The following is a 26,742-nucleotide window of genomic DNA, read 5'->3' on the forward strand; positions in this document are numbered from 1 at the left end:
GGGTTCATCTCCCTTTGAATTATAATAGAAACATAAGACAAAAACTATGAAGGGTGCTTAAAATAATATGAGGGATGGAGGGAATTATGAAAGGTGATGATCTAAAAAGAGGAAGAACTTTAGAGCAAATGCCAGATACAGTACAGTATTTCTTTAGCCCATATACCTGACTATAACTACCATATAATTTGATTACTGTAAATTGGCTTTTCATACCCCATAAAGTATTAACCGTCAAAGGCTTATGCAAAATAACTGTATTATTGATATAAAATACAGGGTAATACTGATAAGAAAATGTACTTACTAGTCTGTATCTTTATTGTAAAATACAGCATATTAATATTCTACATATCTATATTGCAAACACGGCAGCAGTAATTTATTCCAGATTTTTCTCAAGAGCATCCTACCCATGGGTCAAGGCGATTCTTCTTCAATACGAACTGAATTTTTCTATCCATATCTTCATTATAAATGGCTTTGGCTTTTTGGAAGTTGATACGTCGTCGAGTCTGTGAAAATAAATATCAGATTAGCCAGTACTTCCTGCTATATAATAATCTAAAACTATGCATGAATAACAAATTATATATATACATGAAAAATTACCGCCCGATAAGTTTACTCTCAAATATACTCAGATCATATTAAGCCTAATAGCAAGACAACTAGACTTCAATCAACCAAGGGAACAGGCTCGCTATAGAAGTGGGTACTGTATTCAACAACTGACCATATATATGTAATTAACCAGCTAATGGAATTTAGCTATGTATGACATGACTATGAGGAAGGTTTTGATTCTTTCAAAACTTCAACAGTAATGAAATCCCTTCAAGGACAAGTAGACGAATCTTATGCAAGAACACTTGAAGAATATCTATACAGGAAGTACTGCATAAAGACAGGGAGAGAATTCCAATTGAGATAAGAGTTACACAGGGAAATCAAATTTCTTCTACATTATTCACAACATGAATAAGTTTCAAAATCACTTCTCAAGAAGTTTATGCTCAATAAAAAATAAAATATTTGCAAAGATTATCATAGGCAGAATAGAAAGACAGCTAGACTTTAATCAACCAACAGAGCAGGCAGGCTTTAGAGGCAGGTATTCAACAACTGACCATATCTATGTAATTAACCAGCTAATGGAAAAATTACCAGAGTATGACAAACCAATATGTAGGGCATTTAGAGACAATGCAAAACCTTTTGAATCTGGCAAAACATCAGCAGCAATGAAAGCACTTCAAAAACAAGGAATAGATTAATCTTATGTCACAACACTTGAAGATATCCATACAGGAAGTACAGCAATCCCAACACTACAAAAAGGTGGTGAAAAAATTCTATTGAGAAAGGAGTTAGACAGGAAGACCCAAACATCTATTAAATCATTCACAGCATGCCTAGAAGTTTTTAGGAATTTAGATTGGGAAAATGTAGAAATTAACATTAATGGGGAATACCTTAACAACTTAAGATTTGCAGACGACGTAGTTGTGTTTAGTGAATCATATAAGGAATTACAAAAGATTATAGAAGATTTGAATAAAGTATGCAGAAATGTAGACTGAAAATTAATATGAGTAAAACTAACAAAATGTTCACGCAGATAAAAAATAAAAGTTATGGATGAGACTCTAGAGGTTGTTAATGAATATACATACTTAGGACAGACAGTGTTTCCCCAGGACATGAGACCAAAATTAAAAGAAGGATAAGTATGGAATGGAAAGATTTTGATAAACAAAATGAGATTATGTATGGTAAAATGACACTCTAAAAAATAAAGTAATTAATCAGATGGTCTTACCAATATTAACTTATGCATCAGAAACTTGGAGCCTCACTAAGGCCTTAGAATATACGCTAGTTTCAACTCAAAGAACTAAGGAAAAAATAATGATGGGAATAATACTATGAGACAGAAAAAGCGCAACATGGGTACGAGAAACAACTAAAATATAGGATATTTTAACATGAAAAAAAAAAAAATGGGCATGAGCAGGACATATAATGAGAATGATAGACTATTGATGCATATTAAGATTAACGAATGGGTCCCTAGAGATTGAAAACGACACAGGGCTAGGAATAGAAGACGATGGATTGATGAACTCAACTTTGCAGGAGTGGACTGGCAAAGGAGGACCATAAACCGACGGGTGTAAAAGGTCATGTCAGGAGTTTTCTGCAGTGGACTAGTAATGGATGGTGATGATGACATATATATATGAGAGAGAGAGAGAGAGAGAGAGAGGAGAGAGAGAGAGAGAGAGAGAGAGAGAGAGAGAGAGAGAGAACTTGATGTGAGTTCAGAACACAAAGTGTTGCAAAGAGATATGACAGAAAAAGTAATATTTATCATGATTTCAGTTGAAAAAAACAGCAAAGGAACACCATCAGGAGAGAGAGAGAGAGAGAGAGAGAGAGAGAGAGAGAGAGAGAGAGAGAGAGAGAGAGAGAGAGAGAGAGAGTGAACTTGATGTGATTTAAGAACACAAAGTGTTGCAAAGATATGACTGAAAAAGTAATAGTTATTATGAGAGAGAGAGAGAGAGAGAGAGAGAGAGAGAGAGAGAGAGAGAGAGAGAGAGAGAGAGGAGAGAGAGAGAGAGAGAGAGAGTGTGTGTGTGTGTGTTTTCATAGTCAAATTTTTCGATGAGCTTGTGCCAAAAAACAAATTGTAGAAAAAATCTAATAAACATTAATAAAGCATTAACTAACCAGTTTTCTAATTATCTAGCAATAATTTTAAGATAAAAAAGCACAGGCTATGCAATTGTACTATGATATTTGTAAAAACATATGGTACATGTAGCTCTAAATGAAAATAAGGATGCTATATTAAAAGAAAATCATATCTTTGTAAACAATTTGGTGATAAAAAGTTATAATATAATGTTAAGAAGACTAACTAATGTTTATACTACATGCGTAGTAACAAGCTTCGAGTAAAAAAAAAGAAAAAAAAATATCGTCCTTCAAACAACCTCATCTGAAATTCTAATAAGTACCCTACAATTAGCATACTTTGGTCACACCTTGCGGTAATGTTATATAAGAGAGAGAGAGAGAGAGAGAGAGAGAGAGAGAGAGAGAGAGAGAGAGAGAGAGAGAGAGATTTGTACACTTACATACATTTCTTCTGAAAATAATATATGATTTATTTCCCTTTTTATCAGTTTTTCAATCTAGGATGTCTATGGGTAATGACCATAGTTTTTATCATTTCCCAACCAGCTTTAAGCATGCAGGATACAATATGGAAACTCAAAAGGAGATTATTATTTCTTAAAAGCTACACACACATACATACACTCATATATATATATATATATATATATATATATATATATATATATATATATATATATATATATATATATATATATATATATATATATATTTGTGTGTGTGTATATATATATACATATATATATATGCGTGTATATAAATATATATATATATATATATATATATATATATATATATATATATATATATATATATATATATATATATATATATATATGTATATAAATATATATACATATATATATATATAAATATATATATTATATATATATATATATATATATATATATATATATATATATATATATATATATATATATATGTATATATTTATATGTATATATTTATATGTATATATTTATATATATATATATATATATATATATATATATATATATATATATATATATATATATATATATATATATATATATATATATATATATATATATATACATATATATAGTGAAGAAAATAATGAAGGTGTAATGAAAGAAACACACAATAAGTTTATCACCTACATCAGCTAAACAGTTTAGTGCTCAATTCATATATTACCCATACCAAAAAGATATTACAAATAAAAATCATCAAGTCTCTAAATCATAATTCAGTTCAGTACTCTCTCTCTCTCTCTCTCTCTCTCTCTCTCTCTCTCTCTCTCTCTCTCTCTCTCTCTCTCTCTCTCAGTTAAAGTTGCGAGAATGTAATTATTCTTAATTTATCATAAGAGTAAATAATTTTCATTCAAACAAAGTATGCTATTTCAAGTTTATGACAATTATATCAATTTCTAATTTGTTAAAAAAAAAATTGACTTTACTTTGAAGCAATATCTTTAAAAGTATAACATGAAATATTTAACACATCTCTATACAAACATTTTATTTTCATTATTATTATTATTATTACTTGCAAAGCTACAACCCTAATTGGAAAAGCAGGATGCTATAAGCCTAAGGGCTCCAACAGGGAAAATAGCCCAGTGAAGAACAATAGCATTGAAATAAATCTTTTGTGGAAATTAAATACCACAGCCAAACCAAAATGAATAACCTTGTTAAAGTTAATGACTCAAATTTAAAAAATGTATTGACCTTTATTTCTGACTATGTGGAATTAACTCCACTGTTGTACTAAAAATTTATTTTATTTAGCAGAGCTGAACACAATTCGTATTTTACAATAGATATTTTTCAAAATGATATTTTAATTATAAAATAAATTTTTGAATATACTTACCCGGTGAATATATAATAGCTGCAACTCTGTTGCTCGACAGACAAAAAACAGTAAAAACTCGCCAGCGATCGCTATACAGGTTGCGGGTGTGCCCACCAGCGCCAACTGTCGGCCAGATACCACTCTCTCGATGTAAACAAAGACTCAATTTCTTCTCATCCCACTGCGTCTCTATTGGGGAGGAAGGGAGGGTCGTTTAATTTATATATTCACCGGGTAAGTATATTAAAAAATTTATTTTATAATTAAAATATCATTTTTAAATATATAACTTAGCCGGTGAATATATAATAGCTGATTCACACCCAGGGAGGTGGGTAGAGACCAGTTAAATATGTTTACATCGTATAAGCTAAGAGTTTTTTATTTCATTTTGACAGTTATCAATATAACAAAACCAAAATAAATAGGTACCTGGTAAGGAAGTCGACTTAGACGATTACTCTGCCTTGTAAGTACCTTGTAAGTACGTCTTCCTTACGGAGCCCCGCGATCCTCTTAGGATGCTGACAGACCCCCAGGAGCTGAAGTATCAAGGGCTGCAACCCATACAACAGGACCTCATCAAACCCCTAATCTGGGCGCTCTCAAGAAATGACTTTGACCACCCGCCAAATCAACCAGGATGCGAAAGGCTTCTTAGCCTTCCGGACAACCCATAAAAACAACATTAAAACATTTCAAGAGACAGATTAAAAGGATATGGAATTAGGGAATTGTAGTGGTTGAGCCCTCACCCATTACTGCACTCGCTGCTACGAATGGTCCCAGTGTGTAGCAGTTCTCGTAAAGAGACTGGACATCTTTCAAGTAAAATGACGCGAACACTGACTTGCTTCTCCAATAGGTTGCGTCCATTATACTTTGCAGAGATCTATTTTGCTTAAAGGCCACGGAAGTTGCTACAGCTCTAACCTCGTGCGTCTTAACCTTAAGCAAAGCTCGGTCTTCCTCACTCAGGTGTGAATGAGCTTCTCGTATTAACAATCTGATAAAATAGGATAAAGCATTCTTTGACATAGGCAAAGATGGTTTCTTAACCGAACACCATAAAGCTTCAGATTGGCCTCGTAAAGGTTTAGTACGAGCTAAGTAGAACTTAAGAGCTCTAACAGGGCATAAGACTCTTTCTAGTTCATTGCCTACGATCTCCGATAAGCTGGGAATATCGAAAGATTTAGGCCAAGGACGAGAAGGTAGCTCATTTTTGGCTAGAAAACCAAGTTGCAGAGAACAAGTAGCTTTTTCTGACGAAAATCCGATGTTCTTGCTGAAGGCATGAATCTCACTGACTCTTTTAGCCGAGGCTAAGCATACCAGGAAAAGAGTCTTAAGAGTGAGATCTTTCAGGGAGGCTGACTGTAAAGGCTCAAACCTGTCTGACATGAGGAATCTTAGGACCACGTCTAAATTCCACCCAGGAGTAGCCAAACGACGCTCCTTAGTGGTCTCAAAAGACTTAAGGAGGTCTTGCAGATCTTTATTGTTGGAAAGATCTAAGCCTCTATGCCGGAAGACCGATGCCAACATGCTTCTGTAGCCCTTGATAGTGGGAGCTGAAAGGGATCGTCCTTTTCTCAGGTATAAGAGAAAATCAGCTATTTGGGCTACAGAGGTACTGGTCGAGGATACAGAAACTGACTTGCACCAGTCTCGGAAGACTTCCCACTTCGATTGGTAGACGCTAATGGTAGACGCTCTCCCTGCTCTAGCAATCGCACTGGCTGCCTCCTTCGAAAAGCCTCTAGCTCTCGAGAGTCTTTCGATAGTCTGAAGGCAGTCAGACGAAGAGCGTGGAGGCTTTGGAGTACCTTCTTTACGTGTGGCTGACGTAGAAGGTCTACTCTTAGAGGAAGACTTCTGGGAACGTCTACTAACCATCGAAGTACCTCGGTGAACCATTCTCTCGCGGGCCAGAGGGGAGCAACTAACGTCAACCTTGTCCCTTCGTGAGAGGCGAACTTCTGCAGTACCTTGTTGACAATCTTGAATGGTGGGAATGCGTAAAGATCCAGATGTGACCAATCTAGGAGGAAGGCATCTATATGTATTGCTGCTGGGTCCGGGACTGGAGAGCAATAGATTGGAAGGCTCTTGGTCAGCGAGGTTGCAAAGAGATCTATGGTGGGTTGACCCCAAGGCGCCCAAAGTCTCTTGCACACATCCTTGTGGAGGGTCCATTTGGTTGGAATTACCTGACCTTTCCGACTGAGACAATCTGCTAGGACGTTCAAGTCGCCCTGGATGAACCTCGTTACTAGGGAGATGCCTCGATCTTTTGACCAGATGAGCAGGTCCCTTGCGATCTCGTACAACGTCAGTGAGTGGGTACCTCCCTGTTTGGAGATGTACACCAAGGCCGTGGTGTTGTCCGAGTTTACTTCCACCACTTTGCCTCGAAGGAGATACTCGAAGCTTCTCAAGGCCAGATGAACCGCCAAAAGCTCCTTGCAGTTGATATGCATGCTCCTCTGACTCGAGTTCCACAGACCTGAGCATTCCCGACCGTCCAGCGTCGCGCCCCAGCCCAAGTCCGATGCGTCCGAGAAGAGAACGTGGTTGGGTATCTGAACTGCCAGGGGAAGACCCTCTCTTAGACTGATATTGTCCTTCCACCAAGTCAGACAAGACTTTATCTTTTCGGAAATCGGGATCGAGACCGCCTCTAGCGTCTTGTCCTTTTTCCAGTGAAAAGCCAGATGGAATTGAAGAGGACGGAGGTGTAGTCTTCCTAGTGATACAAATTGCTCCAGGGATGACAGCGTCCCTACCAGACTCATCCACAGCCTGACTGAGCAGCGTTCTTTCTTCAGCATCTTCTGGATGGAGAGCAGGGCTTGATCTATTCTGGGGGCCGACGGAAAAGCCCGAAAAGCTTGACTGTGAATCTCCATCCCTAAATACAGAATAGTTTGGGATGGGACCAGCTGCGACTTTTCCAAATTGACTAGGAGTCCCAATTCCTTGGTCAGATCTAGAGTCCAATTGAGATCCTTCAGACAGCGACGACTGGAAGAGGCTCTGAGAAGCCAGTCGTCCAAATAAAGGGAGGCTCGGATGTCCGATAAGTGGAGGAATTTCGCCACATTCCTCATCAGCCTCGTAAACACGAGAGGAGCTGTGCTTAGGCCAAAGCACAGGGCCCGAAACTGGTAAACCACATCTTCGAAGACGAATCTCAGAAAGGGTTGGGAGTCTGAGTGAATGGGGATGTGGAAGTAGGCGTCCCTTAGGTCTAGAGAGACCATCCAGTCTTCCCTTCTGACCGCTGCTAAGACTGACTTTGTGGTCTCCATGGAAAACTTCGTCTTTGTGACTAAGACATTCAGAGCACTGACGTCTAGCACCGGTCTCCAACCTCCTGTCTTCTTTGATACTAGGAAGAGACGGTTGTAAAACCCCGGTGATTGAAGGTCCGAGACTTTGACCACCGCTCCCTTCTCTAGCAAAAGAGATGCTTCCAGTTTCAGGGCTTGTCTCTTTTCTTCCTCTCTGTACCTGGGAGAGAGATCGATGGGGAACGTCGCTAGAGGGGGTTTGCGTACAAAAGGGATTTTGTACCCCTCTCTGAGCAACCTCACAGATTGTTGATCTGCGCCTCTCTTCTCCCAGGCTTGCCAGAAGTTCTTGAGTCTGGCTCCTACTGCTGTCTGAAGTTACGGGCAGTCAGACTCTGCCCTTAGAGGACTTGGATCCTTTCCTCTTCCCTCGCTTCCCTTCGGCACGAGCACCTCCCCTGCTGGAGGCTCTGCCACGAAAGGGCGGGATAAATCGAGACGCTGGAGTGTCTATCCTCGGTCTAGCAGACAATGTAGGCAAAGGGGGAGCTTTGCGAGCCGAGGACGCAACTAGATCGTGGGTGTCCTTCTGTACTAAAGACAAGGCAATTTCCTTAATCAAGACTTCAGGAAATAGGCACTTGGACAAGGGCGCAAAGAGTAGCTCAGATCTTTGGCATGGCGTCACTCCAGCAGACAGGAAAGAACATAGAGACTCTGGTTTCTTCAGGACTCCGGACGTGAATGAAGCGGCAAGTTCGTTGGGCCCATCACGGACGGCCTTGTCCATGCAGGACATAATAAGTAAGGAAACATCCTTGTCCGCAGAAGAGATTTTCCTACTCAGGGCTCCTAAACACCAGTCTAGGAAGTTAAAGACTTCGAAAGCCCTAAATATACCTTTAAGAAGGTGGTCCAGGTCCGATGGTGACCAACAAATCTTCGAGCGTCTCATGGCAAGGCGGCGGGGAGAGTCTACAAGACTTGAGAAGTCGCCCTGGGCAGAGGCAAGAACTCCCAAGCCGAGAACTTCTCCCGTGGCATACCAGACGCTCGATCTAGACGAGAGTTTAGATGGGGGGAAGGCAAATGCTGTCTTCCCTAAACTCTTCTTGGTCTCTAACCAGTCGCCCAACAGCCGCAAAGCTCTCTTGGATGAGCGAGAGAGAACGAGTTTAGTAAAGGCAGGCACGGAAGCAGGAACGCCTAATACAAACTCTGACGGCGGCAAACGAGGAGCCACAGAAACAAAGTGGTCAGGGAACAACTCCTTAAACACAGCCATGACTTTTCTAAAGTCTAAGGATGGTTGAGCTGCCTTAGGCTCATCAAGTTCTGAAGGTTGATCCTCTTGTGGTTCAGCAACGTCCTCATCTGACAGTTCCTCATCCGATAACTGATGAGAAAACGGCAAAGGAGTGGGCAACGTTTGACTCGCCGAGTCCGGTCGCACTGGTGCATGCGTGACGGAGCCGGACGCAGCGTCATGGAACTGCTGAACAGTCTGGGAACTGTCAACAACCATAGGTGCGCGAGGACGCACAGCGTCCACCCGAGACTGTTTAGACCGTCTGGGTTGTGCAGTCAACACCATACCGGGTTGCGGAGGTTGACGCACCGCGTCAAAACAAGTCACCTCTAATGGTTGATGAACGTCCTGAACGTCAACAACCACCTCCGTGCGTTGCCTAACGTCAACGTGCGGCTGGAAACCCACACTGGGTCGCATCGGTGGAGGTACTACCCCAACTGGTTGACACGAGAAAGCTACCTCAACGTCAACCGGACACACAACAGACCGCTTGGATGGTTGTTAGTCAGAAGGTTCAGCGGCAACCTTCTCCGCATTGAAGTCCTCCATCAAGGACGCAAGCTTGGACTGCATGTCCTGCAGCAACACCCATTTAGGGTCTACGGAAGCAGGTGCGGCAACAGACGGGGTGAGCGACTGAGGCGGCACAACTTTGCCTCTCTTAGGCGGCGAGCAGTCATCCGATGACGGCAACGGGTCCGAACTGTCCCAGTGGCTACAACCGGGACGTTGGACTTGTCCTGAAGGGACCGACTTACGTTTCAAAGGTCTGGAGACCTTGGTCCAAGGTTTCCTACGAGAAACACCTTCGGACGACGAGGTAAAAATGGGCTCTCTCGTCTTACGTTGGTAGGGGCGATCTTGGGGAGATACGCCTGATACCATAGAGGGAACGTCTGTTCGCTGATCAAGGCCTCTCGAACCCATGAGTCGTACGACATTGCTTCTCCCCTGGGCTTGGGAGCTTGCAAGAGGTCCCGGACTAGGAGGACGACAGGCACGAACAGACGAACCCTCAAGCGCAACACTGTTCACAACACTTTGAGAAACACTAGGCACTTTAACACTTTCCGCCACGGCACTTTGGCACTTTAGTTCCTTTACGTCCGCCATGAGTTGATTCCGGTCACTTGCTAGGGCCTCAACTCTCTCCCCCAAGGCATGAATAGCACGCATCATGTCTGCCATCGACGGTTCCTGAGTGCTAGGAGGGGGGTTAGGAACAACCACTACAGGGGAAGGATTAGGTTCAGGGGCATGTGGAGAGGAAAAATCTACCGACCTAGAAGAACTTCTCCTTACCCTCTCTCTCTCTAGTCTGCGTGTATATTTCTCAAATTCGATAAAATCGAATTCCGAAAGGCCCACGCATTCCTCACACCGATCTTCCAATTGACAGGTTTTACCCCGACAATTGGAACAAACAGTGTGAGGGTCGAGAGAAGCCTTTGGAAGACGCCTATGACAGTCCCTAGCATTACATTTTCTGAACTTGGGAACTTGTGAAAGGTCAGCCATTTTGAATTAGTCAAGGGAAAATTCCAAAAAACGATCTAAGTCATCAACAATTAATCCGATCCAAAAAAAAGAGTTCAAGGATTTATTTGAAGAAAAACACCTGTACTGCGAAAGCTCAAACCAAATTAAAGTACAGTACTTCACCAAATATGATGTGAAAAAACTCCAGGTTCAACAGCGAGTAAAGTACGATCGACACGTCGACAGAGAAGAAATTGAGTCTTTGTTTACATCGAGAGAGTGGTATCTGGCCGACAGTTGGCGCTGGTGGGCACACCCGCAACCTGTATAGCGATCGCTGGCGAGTTTTTACTGTTTTTTGTCTGTTGAGCAACAGAGTTGCAGCTATTATATATTCACCGGCTACGTTAAATATTTAAAATACAATTTTTTCAATAATACATATATAGTTATTGAAAAATGTTCTTCTACAAAAACCAATCTTTTTAGTGCTTAGTCAAGTAAGAAAGGATTAGCTAAGTGTGAAACTGGATACTGAATCTTAGGAAAAGACCAGGAATGCTGTGGCAACTATCTACTGTACATAAGAGGCACCCAGAAGGAAGCGTACCTTACCAGTAGGAAGATGAAACTGCCCTAATCATTTCCGAAAATATGTATAGACAAAATTATTACCATGAATCAATGTGTTGATTATGCTAACAAGATTATGATAAAGAAGCAAGTTAATCTTATCAAAGATACAGATAAAACTTCATTCACTACTGTCAAATAAACATGCCAGCAAAACTCATTCAAGTTCAGTCATCCACTTAGGTTACATTAAAATCTGAAGCATACTGACCAACAAAACAATGTCTCTAGATACATAAATTTCCAATGCAAGTCAATAATGCCATCTGGTTGTAGTTTGCTCACCTAATCTATATATTAATATGATAGCGTGTGCGTTATTTATTTTGTGTCACACTTTAAAGAAAACGGAAATAATTTCATGCTATACTCTTACAAACTCAAGCTTCAAAGAAAACGGAAATAATTTTATGCTATACTCTTACAACTCAAGCTTTAAAGAAAACAGAAATAATTTCATGGTATACTTTACAAATTCACATTAGACTTTGATTATTTAACCAAAGCATATTTTATATAGTTTTCCCAATTTTGTCTTTAGCACCGGACTTTTTTTAAATATTAGACAGAAAAAATGAGTTCTATCAATTTCCAAACCTAGATTACAAAATTAATCTCGGGACATTTTATTCAAACATGTATAGGTTAGGAACAAGATAATAGTATTGAAAAATGTTATTTTCATTAGTAAAATAAATTTTTGAATATACTTACCCGATAATCATGTAGCTGTCAACTCCGTTGCCCGACAGAATTCTACGGGAGGGATACGCCAGCTATCACTATACTAGAAGGGGGTGTACTCAACAGCGCCACCTGTGGCCAGGTACTGCAGTACTTGTTGTTGACACCACCTCACTTTTTCCTCGGTCCACTGGTTCTCTATGGGGAGGAAGGGTGGGTCAATTAAATCATGATTATCGGGTAAGTATATTCAAAAATTTATTTTACTAATGAAAATAACATTTTTCAATATTAAACTTACCCGATAATCATGTAGCTGATTCACACCCAGGGGGGTGGGTGAAAAACCAGTGTACAAGACTAAAGGATAGCTAAGTATCCCATATTTCATATAATCAGTTATCCACAATAACAATGAAATAATAAGTACCTGGTAAGGAAGTCGACTTGAACCGTTACTCTGCCTTTAATAAGATCGTCTTCCTTACTGAGCGCAGCGTTCCTCTTGGAAGGCTGAATCAACTCAAAGGTGCTAAAGTATACAGGGCTGCAACCCATACTAAAGGACCTCTACACAACCTTTAACCTAGGCGCTTCTCAAGAACAAATTGACCACCCGCCAAATCAAAAAGGATGCGGAAGGCTTCTTAGCCTACCGTAACAACCCAAAAACAACAATAAAAATATTCAAGAGAAAGGTTAAAAAGGTTATGGGATTAAGGGAATGTAGTGGCTGAGCCCTCACCTACTACTGCACTCGCTGCTACGAATGGTCCCAGGGTGTAGCAGTTCTCGTAAAGAGACTGGACATCTTTAAGATAAAACGATGCAAACACTGACTTGCTCCTCCAATAAGTTGCATCCATAATGCTCTGCAGAGAACGGTTCTTATTAAAGGCCATCGAAGTGGCTACGGCTCTCACTTCGTGGGTCCTTACCTTCAGCAAAGCAAGGTCTTCATCCTTCATGAGAGAATGGGCTTCTCTAATCAGAAGCCTTAAGTAATACGAAACTCCGTTTTTGGACATGGGCATCGAAGGTTTCTTGATTGCACACCATAAGGCTTCTGACTGTCCTCGTATAGGTTTTGACCTATTAAGATAATATTTCAGAGCTCTGACAGGGCAAAGAACTCTTTCTAGCTCGTTACCCACCATGTTGGAAAGGCTAGGGATTTCAAACGATCTAGGCCAAGGACGTGAAGGAAGTTCATTCTTAGCTAAAAATCCGAGCTGTAAAGAACATGTTGCAGATTCGGATGTGAACCCAATGTTCTTGCTGAAGGCGTGAACCTCACTAACTCTTTTAGCTGTTGCAAGGCAGACGAGGAAAAGAGTCTTGAGGGTAAGGTCCTTGAAGGAAGCTGACTGGAGAGGTTCGAACCTAGGAGACATAAGGAACCTTAAGACTACGTCTAGATTCCAGCCTGGAGTGGATAACCGACGTTCCTTAGAAGTCTCGAAAGACTTGAGAATGTCTTGAAGGTCCTTGTTGGAAGAAAGGTCCAAACCTCTGTGGCGGAGAACTGAGGCCAACATACTTCTGTACCCTTTAATCGTAGGAGCCGAAAGGGATCTCTCATTCCTTAGATGTAATAGGAAGTCAGCTATTTGGGTTACAGAGGTATTGGTAGAGGAAACTGCATTGGCTCTACACCAGCTTCGGAAGACTTCCCACTTGGATTGGTAGACTCTACGAGTGGATACCCTCCTTGCTCTGGCAATCGCTCTGGCTGCCTCCTTCGAAAAGCCTCTAGCTCTAGCGAATCTTTCGACAGTCTGAAGGCAGTCAGACGAAGAGAGTGGAGGTTTGGGTGTACCTTGTCTACATGAGGTTGACGTAGAAGGTCCACTCTTAGAGGGAGAGTCCTGGGAACGTCGACCAGCCATAGAAGTACCTCTGTGAACCATTCTCTTGCAGGCCAAAGGGGAGCAACCAGCGTCAGCCGTGTCCCTTCGTGCGAGACGAACTTCTGAATGACCCTGTTGATGATCTTGAACGGAGGGAATGCGTAAAGGTCGAGATGGGACCAATTCAGCAGAAAAGCATCCACATGAACTGCTGCTGGGTCTGGAACTGGGGAACAGTACAAAGGAAGCCTCTTGGTCATGGAGGTGGCAAACAGATCTATCGTAGGTTGACCCCACAAGGTCCAAAGTCTGTTGCACACGCTCTTGTGAAGGATCCATTCCGTGGGGATGACTTGATCTTTTCTGCTTAGGCGATCTGCTGAGACGTTCATGCTGCCCTGAATGAAAATCGTTACTAGAGTGAGGTTTAGACTTCTTGACCAAATGAGGAGGTCCCTTGCTATCTCGTACAGGTTCCTCGAATGGGTCCCTCCCTGCTTGGAGATGTAAGCTAAGGCTGTGGTGTTGTCTGAGTTCACCTCCACCACCTTGCCTAGCAGGAGGGACTTGAAGTTCATTAGGGCCAAATGAACTGCCAGCAGCTCTTTGCAGTTGATGTGGAGTGTTTCCTGTTCCCTGTTCCAAGTTCCCGAGCATTCCTGTCCGTTCAGGGTCGCGCCCCAGCCCGAGTCTGATGCATCCGAGAAGAGATGAAGATTGGGGGTCTGAATCGCTAACGATAGGCCCTCCTTGCGAAGGAGGTTGGTCTTCCACCACAAGAGAGTGGTCTTCATCTCTTTGGTGACAGGTATAGAGACTGCTTCGAGCGTCAAATCCTTGTCCCAATGAGCTGCTAGATGGAATTGAAGAGGGCGGAGGTGGAGTCTCCCTAACTCGACAAACAGGGCTAACGATGACAGGGTCCCTGTTAGGCTCATCCACTGTCTCACCGAGCAACTGTTCCTCTTCAGCATGCTCAGAATGCATTCTAGGGCTTGGCTTATTCTTGGGGCCGATGGAAAAGCCCGAAAATCCCGACTCCGAATCTCCATTCCCAGGTAAACAATGGATTGAGAGGGAATGAGCTGGGACTTTTCCAAGTTGACTAATAGACCCAGTTCCTTGGTCAAGTCTAAAGTCCATTTGAGACTCTCCAGACAGCGACGACTCGTGGGGGCTCTCAACAGCCAGTCGTCTAAATAAAGGGAGGCTCTGATGTTCGATAAGTGGAGGAATTTTGCAATATTCCTCATCAGAAGCGTAAACACCATAGGAGCTGTGCTTAGGCCAAAACACAGGGCTTGGAATTGGTACACAACCTTTCCAAAAACGAATCTCAGGAAAGGTTGGGAGTCTGGATGAATAGGAACGTGAAAGTATGCGTCTTTCAGACCCAACGAGACCATCCAGTCCTCCTGCCTGACCGCTGCTAGGACCGACTTCGTCGTCTCCATAGTGAACGTCTGCTTGGTGACATAAGCATTGAGCGCGCTGACGTCCAGCACCGGTCTCCAACCTCCTGTCTTCTTGGCCACCAGAAAGAGACGGTTGTAGAAGCCCGGGGATTGATGGTCCCGGACTATAACCACTGCCTTCTTCTGTAACAAGAGCGACACCTCCTGGTGTAACGCTAGCCTCTTGTCCTTTTCCTTGTAGTTGGGAGAGAGGTTGATGGGAGAAGTGGTCAAAGGGGGTTTGTAGCAGAATGGTATCCTGTAACCCTCCCTCAGCCACCTGACAGACTGGGCGTCTGCACCTCTTCTTTCCCAAGCTTGCCAGAAGGTCTTGAGTCTGGCTCCTACTGCTGTCTGGAGAGGAGGAGAGTCAGTGTTTGCCTTTAGAAGTCTTGGGACCTTTCCTAGACCTGCTCCTGGAAGAGTCTGGACGGGTGCTTCCTCGGCTGGGGGCTCTGCCACGAAAGGGCGGAATAAACCTTGTAGCAGGAGTATCAGCCACTGGGGTGCGGTAGGTCCTGGGAACTGAAGGCGTAACCTTAGCCTTACGAGCTGAAGAGGCCACAAGATCATGAGTGTCTTTTTGGATCAGGGCCGCAGACAAATCCTTGATAAGCTCTTCGGGGAACAAGAACTTAGACAGCGGAGCAAAAAGGAGTTGGGACCTTTGACAAGGTGTGATGCTAGAAGAAAGAAAAGAGCAAAGTTGCTCCCTTTTCTTAAGAACTCCTGACACAAACATTGAAGCAAGCTCGCCAGATCCATCCCGAATAGCTTTATCCATGCAGGACATTAAAAGCATGGCCGAGTCCTTGTCCGCAGGGGAGGTCTTCTTGCTCAGGGCCCCCAGGCACCAGTCTAGGAAATTGAACATCTCAAAGGCACGGAAAACACCCTTTAGGAAGTGGTCTAAATCGGAGAAGGTCCAGCAAACTTTAGAGCGCCTCATTGCTGATCTACGAGGAGAGTCGACCAAACTCGAGAAGTCAGCCTGGGCAGAGGCAGGGACTCCCAAGCCTGGTTCCTCTCCTGTGGCATACCATACACCCGCCTTAGAAGTGAGCTTAGTAGGTGGGAACATAAAGGAAGTCTTCCCTAGCTGCTGCTTAGACTGCAACCACTCCCCTAATATCCTTAAAGCTCTCTTAGATGACCTAGCAAAGACGAGCTTAGTATAAGTTGACTTAGCAGGTTGCATGCCCAGCGAAAACTCAGATGGAGGAGAGCGAGGGGTAGCAGAAATAAAATGGTCTGGGTATACCTCTCTGAAAAGAGCCAGGACCTTACGAAAGTCAATGGATAAAGGAGAAGACTTGGGTTCTTCCACGTCTGATGAGGGGTCCAGGTGCGCAGCTTCCTCATCAGAAACCTCATCACCAGAGTGTAGCGAAGTGAAAGGCAATGGAACAGTGGTATGCTGAACAGCAGAGTCTGAACAAGCGGGTGCATCAACGCCTGTGGTTTCATCCTCAAGTCCCTGTTGCTGAGTAAAAACCTGAGGTTCAGGCTGCAAAGACTGGTCAAGAAGAGTAGAGGAAGGTAGGCGCATGGGTTGAGGTGGCTGACTCCTAGCATGAGTGTCTTGCCTCAAGAGTTGCGCTTGCTGTAAGGGTGGCGGATGCGCAGTAGCAGGTTCCTGAGGAACGAGTTGAGGTTCCTGAGGTGTGAGCTGCGAGAGTTGAGGTAGCGGCTGCGCAGAACGCAGTTCTTGTCTCGCGAGTTGAGGTTCCTGAGGTGCTAGCCTAAGGAGTTGAGGCTCTCGCCTTGAGGAGGGTTGAGGTGGCTGCAGCGAGTGCTGAGGTGGCTGCCTCATGGATGGAAGAGGTTGTCGTACCTCAAGAGATTGTTGCCTCGCTGGTGGAACTGCAAGCGGAAGCGGAGGAAGTAAGGCGTAAGACTCCTGCTCCCATTGCTGAGGTTGCCTTAAGGAAGGCGGAGGTTGCTGCACACCGCTGGTAACTGGCAACTCAGTACGCGGTAAGGTATCCTGAGGAACCTCAACATCGTACGCCTGGCAGACTGGACTGCGGCGAGGCGGAGCGATCGCAGGAGGAGGTGTAACCTTCTCAGCCTGACACTCGCGCATTAAGACCGCAAGCTGTGACTGCATGGACTGCAACAAAGTCATCTTGGGGTCGACAGACGCTAAGGTCTGCTGAGGTAAAGCCTGAACAGAAGATGAGGTCTGTTGCGGCAACACCTTACCTCTCTTAGGAGGTGTGCAGTCACCTGATGACAGCGGAGAGTCAGAGCTAAGCCAATGACTGCAACCAGGTTGTAGAGCTCTTGAGGTCTGGAATTTGCGTTTGAGAGGTCTTGAGACCTGAGTCCAGCGTTTCCTCCCTGACACTTCTTCTGCAGACGAGTAAAAGATGGGCTCAATCGTCTGCGGGTGGGAGTGACGGTCTCTGTTAGACACGCCCGCAACCACCGAGGATACTTCTGTGCGCCGATCAAGGCCTGCCGAACCCTTTTGCCCTTCGACATTGCTTCTCCCCTGGGCTTGGGAGCTTGCAAGAGGTCCCGGACTGGGAGGACGACTGGCACGCACAGAAGTACCCTCACGCACCACACTGACACTGACACTAGCACTTGGCACCGCACTGACACTAGTACTTGGCACAACACTGGCACTATCACCTCCCACTGCACTTTTGACCTTAAGTTCTTTGACTTCTGCCATAAGAGACTTATGGTCACTAACCACCGATTCCACTTTGTCTCCTAAAGCCTGAATGGCACGCAAAACAACGGACATATCAGGTTGAGCACAAATAGAAGGTTCGGGGGTAGCCACTACAGGGGGAGGAAAAGGTTGAGGATCGTGTGGTGAGGAAAAAAGTGAAGAGCGCGAAGAACTCCTCCTAACCCTCTCTCTCTCTAACTTAGTTGAATATTTTAGGAATCGCACAAATTCAAGTTCCGAAAGTCCGGCGCATTCCTCACATCGATCTTCCAACTGACAGGGTCTTTCCCTACAGTCAGAACAAGCGGTGTGAGGATCAACCGAGGCCTTCGGAACACGCCTATTACAAGACCTACATCGTCTATGGGGTGGGGCTTGTGAAAGGTCAGACATCTTGAATCAAAGAGTTAGTCAAGGGGGATTCCAAATCAAGCAAAAAGATCGTTAACCATTAATCAAAAACCAAATAAGAGCTATCTAAGCTAATTATAAAGGTCTCCAGTATAGCGAAAGCTGAAATCTTGAAGAAATACTTCACCAAAAGCCGTGAACAATACTTCAAAATCATAAGCGTATCCCAGAACGTCTTGCCGGAAGCACGACAGAGGAAAAAGTGAGGTGGTGTCAACAACAAGTACTGCAGTACCTGGCCACAGGTGGCGCTGGTGAGTACACCCCCTTCTAGTATAGTGATAGCTGGCGTATCCCTCCCGTAGAATTCTGTCGGGCAACGGAGTTGACAGCTACATGATTATCGGGTAAGTTTAATATTGAAAATATCATTTTGTGTAATTTACACAGGTTCCGCTAGTATTTAATAATCAAATAAGTAAGTCCCATGTTTCAACCTTCACTTGTAAGTAAATTTCTTTTTTTAATTTCAATTTGGGCAAAATTAAAAATACCTTACCTTGTGAGGCTTTTCATAACGTTGAGTTAATCTATACTGCTCAAGAAGACCTTCCTTTCCCATGATTCTGAAAAGATAAAACCAATTATAGAATTCATTGAAATTCCACACTGTATTTACAGCTACAACAGCAGAATCATGTTATTATTTTCATAATGAAAAGATTATCTAAAATCCATTCACAATTGTTATAAATTCTTCAAGTGTTATAGGCCTACTTTGGATACAAAAGTGTCATTGAAATCAACATTGCACTTTTCAAGATTACAGACAACAACAAACTTAAAATATCAAAGTACTATAAGGAACCACAAACATAATAAAGATCTACTAAACAGTATCCCAGTGCTGTAACTTGTGGTACTTCCTTCCCAAATACAAAAAGCAAGCAGCTATACAAAGAACTAGTCTGAAACATAATCCTTCTAACTGCTTGTTCAATACTTTTACCCATGTATTATGATAGCAAGCAGCGTGTATTATACAGTACCACAGTTAATATGAACAATTAATGGTGGTATTGTGGTTTGTTATCTACATGTCAGAAGGTAGTTTGGTGTGCAATATGACAAATATGGAAATAATTTGTATCATTCCTAACTACACAAGCCTTGAGCTCTTTTCAGTGGGGATTATTTCAGTGACTGCTGAAACTAGCCAAAACCCTTTTTAGTGAGGTGTAACACTGCTAGTTAGCAAGCAGGGGGTAGACTGGCCACCCTGCTCTCGCCCACACTAATACAGTGGTAACGTGTTTGCCTAGCATTTGCATGGCAGCAGATCGATCCCCGCCCGGGACCGTGAGTTCAAGCTGTTTACTGGGGAGGCCACTGCTAGTGGTAGAGCACCACAGGTGGGGGGGGGGTTGGAATTGCCTGGCTGACGTTCTGGTGAGCATCTATTCTGACGGAACTGGAACTGAAACCAGACACCTTTAACATGCGTCACTTTTGAATTGCAGGCAGGACTTCTCAGGGGATAGGCGATGGTGAGACAAGTATGTGTAAAGAGTTCACGGATTGTATAATTAGGAAAAATACAAATTATTTCCAAATTTGTCATTTGTTCCAGAATTATGTACAAACCATCTCACTCTAACAGTGGAGACTCACCATTAGTATATGGAGGTCCTAAACTAAATAGCTGGCTCCTGTCCAGCGGTACCACTCTGTGCTTCGCACGAGCTTCCTAGAGACACAATGTCACTTCAGTAACTCTCAGAATTTGTGAGAGATAACGGCCAAAGCAATCCATGCAATGGTACGTGAACTAAGCATTGTGACTTGACTAAGTAAGGGCAATCTTGGAGCTATGCTCTGCACTTAACCTAGACATTACCCAACTTCACCTCGCACGAAGATCTGGGTCTTAATAAATATATATGCATATACTGTATATTAGGTTACAGAAGGGACTGAGCTGAAACCCCAAGAGAAGGGAGAATGAAAAGCGAAGAGGCCAGTCATTCACACATTCATTCTAGTATTACTACAGGGGAACATCTGCCCTCAACCGACAGCTACTTGTCCTGCAAGGGAGCTGAGGTGTTTCCGACCACATTTTGTGCAGCCACCACAGGACCTCTAGAAAAGGTATCCAGGTTCCTGAGGGCTACGTCTTGCATTTAATGGGCCGTGAAGGTTGTTTGGCATTTCCAAACACCTGCCTATAATACCTGTGTCACAGAGTAGTAGTTCTTGAACTCCAGGGATGAGCTAACACCCCTGACGTTGTGAGCTCTGGGTCCATGGTCAAGAGGAGTGGAGTCAGAGTGTAGGGGTTGTTCAATCACCTGTCAAATACAGGCAGAGATTGTGTTCCTGTTGATCCTCCTCTTGGCTCTGCCTGTACTGACAAACAGTCTGTTAACCTAAGGCAAACTCTTGTGGTTTGCTTCAGATACTTCCTCAGTGCCCTCACAGGGCATAGTAATAGTTGATTTGGATTATCAGTGACAGAATGGAGACTCTCAATCAGGAGGGACCCAAATCTAGAATCTGCTACTGATGGATTTTGAATCTTAGCTAGAAACTCTGAGAAGAACTTCAGTGTCACCTGGCCTCCATCCCCTTAAATGGTAAATGGGCGACATTGTAGGATAGACTATGTAGCTCACCGACTCTCTTCACAGAGACCAGGGCTAAAAGGAAAACCGTCTTAAGGCTTAAGTCACGGTCTGATAACTGACGAAGCAGCTAGTATGGTGCTCCTCTTACGGCTCATAGTACAGTACACAAACTACGTTCCAAGGAGGAGGTCTGACTTCTGACTGAGGGCAAGTGAGCTTGAAGCTTTGAGAGACAATGCCGTCGAGGAGGAAATGTTAATTCCTCTCAATCTATGGGGGAGACCGAGCAGAGTTTTTCCTCCCTGAAGTACAAGAAAAAGTCCGCTATCACTGGAACAGTGGCACTGAGCGGAACTACAGTATACCCCTTCCATGACGCCAACCACAAAAGATAGCAGACTTCACCTGATTGATGGCGGAAGATGACTCCCGGATGTACCCTGACATTCACTTCACAACTGGTAGTGAAAAGCCTCTCACCGAGGAGTTGCTGGACAACCTACAGGCATGAAGCCATTGCGAAGCTACTGCTCTGTGGAGTATCTTTATGTCTGATTGTGTGAGTAAATTGGGAAGTGGAAGGAACTCCATCAATACCTCTGTGAGCAGATTTAAAGGTCCGGGAATCACTCTGCATGTTGCCACATCGGAGCTATTACAGTTATCGAGAGATCCTGCAATGTCCTTACCTTGTTCAGAAGTCTCCTTACTATGCCGAAAGGGGGAGGGGAGAATGTCACTGTTGTCCTACTGTTGTAGGAAGGTGTCCTACTAGAAGGCATGGAGATCTAGTACTGGCGAGCAGTACATAGGAAGCTTCCGGTTGACAAATGCCGTGAACAGGTCTAACATAGGCAAACCCCACAAGGTCAAGACTTTGTTAGGTATCTGATGTTTCAAAGATTACTCAGACTATCCAAGTCTTTCTGCTCAGAATGTCTGCCAAAATATTCCTCTTGCCCAGGATGAAGTGGGCAGATAAGAGTACCGAGCTGTTTTCCGTCCATCTTATCTCTACCGCTAGTAGGCTGAGGGACTCTGAAAAAGTACCTCCTTGCTTGTTTTGTAAGTCATTACCGTGGTATCGCTCATCAACACCATGGTGTGTCCTGGAAGGAGCTGATGAAATTGCTTAAGGATTAGAAAGGCTTCCCTCATTTTTAGGTTTATGTGGCACTGAATTCGCTTGAGCAAAGTTTCGGAGTTTAAGAGTTTTTAATGCTTAGACAAGCAGTCCGGAGAAGTAAAAGAGGATCTGACTGGAAGGAAGGAGAAGTTTACTTGAGAGCAAATTACCTCTGATTCATTACAGAAGAGTAGGATGGTTATGAATAACCTGACTCTTCCAAAGGAATACTATAAAACCATCAAATTAGGAAGAGATCTAATGATTTATTAGAACAATAAGTTCCAAATGTATGATGATATGTAGTCCTTGCTATCTCTCACAGGTGTGCAACTGACCATGAGAGTAACACATAATGCAACTGGCGAATCGAACTGCATTTCTTGACAGTAATAGTTTGCTTGCTCCTATGCAGTTGTGTGCAATCATAACTTCTCCGACTCCAGTTATTCAAAACGATCCTGAGCATTGTGAACATATTTCCGCGTATGAGCATCCTCATAGATCTTGATGAGTTGCTTGCAGGAAAAATGTGTGCGCGATGAAGGGCAATATTATAACAGAAAGGAATTGATCGCCGATTAGCTGTAGCATTGTTATCATGTTTGTTCGCCAACGTAAAGTACCGTACAGGCAGCCAGCAAAGTGATCAGACCTTTGAGAGAGAGAAGTCCAAAATAAAATCCAGAAGGATTATATTTTTCGAGATTTGCTGTTTTCTGAACAACTGTGGGATGAGACGACCACAAGCAGTCAGAAAGCATCCATATTTGCGGCAAAATCCCGGCAGGACTATACAGTATCTAATGAGACTCATTGTGGCATGCGGTGGCTGCAATCTGTCAGCAGGCATCCACATTTGTGACAATACTGTAAGCCCTGAGGGTTTTGTCTTACGAGACTCTATTACAGTCCAGGTTTCTACCTCCCTGATGAGGCCTCAAAGTCCTAAGGTCGAAAGTGCATGCGCAACGAAAACAGCTCATGTCATCCAGCTAATGATAAGTGTCGGGTGGACTCTCTCTCAGGGCAACAATGATTAGTCTCACATGTAAGGGTTATTAGCCTAAGCATGTAAAGAACCCAAATATTTGCCAGGTACCCAAAGGTTGGCAAGTAAGATCTTACCCATTCATTGTTTGAGAGGTGAGCATTAGCGATAAAAACATTAGCGGGTGCTGACAAAGCTTGCGAGGCAACGTTAATTCGTCCCTATAAAAATAACTAGTGTAGAGCTAAGGTGGGAGCATCCTGGGTTGCTCACAGATCTTCGTCAGGCAGAAGAGCTCACCAAACCACCTCGCTAGTGCTCCGTGGATGGGTGCGTAACACTGTGCATGACCTCTCTATGAGATTAAGGTCTGCAAGTGGGAAGGCTGCTTAACATGAGCTGGTGGAAGGTATCTCTCCTGTGGACAGATGAGTTGCCAAACATCTGGATGGGAATCTCCGGCAGCCCACTCTGATTCCCGTTAACGAGCTGAGTAAGCTAAAGTTGAAGGTTGGCATTCAGTGCTGCCTATGAAACATAGCAGAAGCTAGTTTCTGGGTTTACCCCGAAGTGATCACCCCGACTGGAAAAAATTCAAGGGAAACCAGTCTACAACTGGTCTCGTTCCTATGCCGGAGCTGCAGGAACGAACGTTTGCAAAAACAAAGAGAGCTGCAGCTAAGGGCACGAGAACTCAATCGGTGCATTAACTCCAGAGCCTCAGAGGAGAAGACATTGGTCAACTCCTGTGGAGCCCATGAGTGCTCCCACTGTGCCTCTACTCTAACTGTAGTACTGCACTCTCGAAAACCATTTGTTAAAAGGGTAGACCTCAATGAAGGCAGGAGTTGTCACAAGCAGCAACAAGAGAAAACTTCCCCAGAGGAGGGCGCCACTGCTTCGCTAGAAGCAATGGTGTCTACACCTAGGGGCAGTCTTGTCAATGATCACTGTTCTACTTGTTCGTCCTCCAAAGGAGGTTGAACGAGCAGAAACGACATCAAGTCAAAGTGGCTTGTTTTGGCTACAGAGTGTGTGAGCCGGCTGGTTGGTCCTACACCCTGCTAACCCCTGGCTAACTAGTGGTGGGTAATTACACCTTGCTAAAAATCTTTTGGCTAGTTAAAGCCGTTGCCGAAAGGTATCTCCATAGTAAAGAACTGAAAGGTTTGTATTTGGTGCTGAAACAAATAAAATTTTCCTTGGTTTTATTTTAAAATGATTTTTCCCACCAATTACATTAAAAATTAGTAATTTAGAGGAAGTAGAACCATTTCATATTCATCAATAATGAGTAATCCCATTGGGAAACCAGGGTTGGAAAAAAGGGTGAAATAAAGTGGTGCATAATACACTAACCTAACCTTACATCACTGGATTGGTAACTGACCCCTGGACTCCACTAAATTCACATCATATTAGAGATAGAAGTGAAGGTCAAGTTTGTTCAAAACACAAATAAAAACTTAAGATTTTAACATATTTTCAACTTTGAAATAAGAGTCCTTGGTTAGTTTGTAGAATGATGGACACACCCGCCGACTATTTTGTGATTTAGGTTCTGCATGGTGACATTAGCAACCATTTCCTGGTGATGATACGCTGGTGTAAGCAAGGTTAGGTGAGGTTGATAGCACACATCCTTTTGATTTAGTAAAATGGGATACAGTACAACTTCCGTTTTTTCTGTCCCTTAGAAGGTTCATGATGCCTGATCTACAAGCCTCCCCAGTCCCATCCTAAACTATTACCCTGAGAATATTGTTACTAATTATAAACAAAATCTTAATGGATAACTTATTTTCCAATCTATGAATATTTTCACCATTCTAGCTGAAACACTTACAGTTCACTACTGGTAGTTTGACTTAATCCCACTAATATACCCCTGTATTCCACTTTCCCTTATTTCTTAGATGCAAAGGGTACAAGAAACTCAAACACAAGTAGCATACCTTTGTAGTGTGCAACAATTTACTCATAGTAAAAGCAGGGAAGGTTTGTGGCTTGGCAGAAACAGGTGGGTTCACAAATATAATAGTGAAATTCAATAACATTTCATTCAACCAAAGAGGTATGTCCTAATCTTGAAATACTGCCATCTCATATTACTTACATCTGTGTATCATTATGAGGGGGGGGGGAGGGGTTATGCTCCACTGTGACCCCATAGTTACTCAACTAGGACTAAAAAATACAAAGAAAAAAAAAGCATGAGACCTAAGATAAGCTGTCAGATAAGTAAATAGGCCTACACTCAATTTTTTTAATTAAATGAAGCAGATTTGATCTCACTCGCAGGATTACCCCTTTAGCTCGGGAAAGTTTCCTAATAGCTGATTGGTTGGAAGTATTTTGTCCAAATAACATCACTGTTTTCAAACAATTTCCAAGTAATGAGAATCAAAACTAATTTACTCACCTAAATCTCTCCCTTAGATATAGGCCTATGTTTTGTCGATAAATAATGTTAACGAACAAAAAGATTATAAAGTATTGTGATGGTAAGTCTATATTTAATAACAATACCTACCAAAGTCAATGACAAAAGCTGGTTTTTGGATGCAAACTGCATTATTTTGTAATTTTTCACATATTTCAACAAAAAATTTGATAAATTACACGAAGCATAAGAAAAAACATGTTATCATACACTTTCTTTGAACAGAAGAATCTACTAAAAACATGGAAATTATAAAACTCACTATTGATGAAAATACCGAGGCAGGGATGGAGGGGTATAGGGGTTGTACCACGGCGGTGAAATAATGAATTCATTTAATTGTAATTTTTACGCAATTTATGGAACACTACAGTATCCTCAAACCAAAGATAGTGTATTAATAGAATTAAGCCTTTACAAAAAAAACAGCAAAACCTTTGTATAGGGATTCACATCATAGGCCTATTTGTAAGGAGATTAAATATATCTTGGGGTGTACGTACAACAGTTGATTGGGACAGGCATAATCATTCTTATTACTTATCAAACCAATTTTCTTCAAGGGGAACACATTCAAAAAATATTATGATTTCGTGTAAGTGAAGACGGTTGGGAAGCAAACACAAGTTTGAGACTTAGCCTTAGGGTAAAGTAAAAATACGGCAGTTTGTGACCCCCCTTCGAAAGTAAGAAGGTAAGGATATGTCTCATCAGTTAGGTTAGGTGATGTTCTTGGGATTTTTACCTTTTTAAATGTGGTTTTCAGTCATAACTTTTGGAATATTATAACGACTAAAATTTGATGAATATGAGTTCCAAACAAATATTTGCATCAGAACACTTCAAATGTACCTATATCTATATATATATATATATATATATATATATATATATATATATATATATATATATATATATATATATATATATATATATATATATAAAACACCTCTTATTTTCTTCATTAGTAATATGTTGCTACAGTAAATATCAGCCTAATTTGAATACCTTGGTTATTATTACCCAGAGATTACTGGTTAAGAAAGATAAACGAATGTAATAGTAATGATTTATTGTAATAAACTAATCAAACTCAATTTTGGGAAAATTGGTAATGAAAAATATAACCAGAAAAACAGGGGATTCGTGTATTTGGCATAGAATTATCTGGGTGTATGCATGATAGCAGCCACCTTTCTGTATTATTACGTTTAACTTAGAATACGGCAGTGCCAGGGGGTGTCGCAGGGGGCCGTTAG

The 26,742-nt window shown here is 42.5% G+C and overlaps 1 protein-coding gene across 1 annotated transcript in view; it reads right to left on the reverse strand.

The window, feature by feature from the left end:
* Window positions 1-307: 307 nt before the first annotated feature.
* LOC137654933 (small ribosomal subunit protein bS21m-like) overlaps window positions 308-26,742 on the reverse strand; it is a 27,083-nt gene continuing 648 nt past the window's right edge. Inside the window, exons 2-3 of the mRNA XM_068388829.1 lie at window positions 18,856-18,922; window positions 308-515 (exon numbers count right to left, since the gene is read on the reverse strand). Coding sequence (XP_068244930.1) covers window positions 399-515; window positions 18,856-18,922 — 184 coding nt within the window. The 3' untranslated portion in view covers window positions 308-398. The remainder of the gene's footprint in view (window positions 516-18,855; window positions 18,923-26,742) is intronic.

The sequence above is a fragment of the Palaemon carinicauda genome, chromosome 16, assembly GCF_036898095.1.
Source record: "Palaemon carinicauda isolate YSFRI2023 chromosome 16, ASM3689809v2, whole genome shotgun sequence".
Classification (NCBI taxonomy): Eukaryota; Metazoa; Arthropoda; class Malacostraca; order Decapoda; family Palaemonidae; genus Palaemon; species Palaemon carinicauda.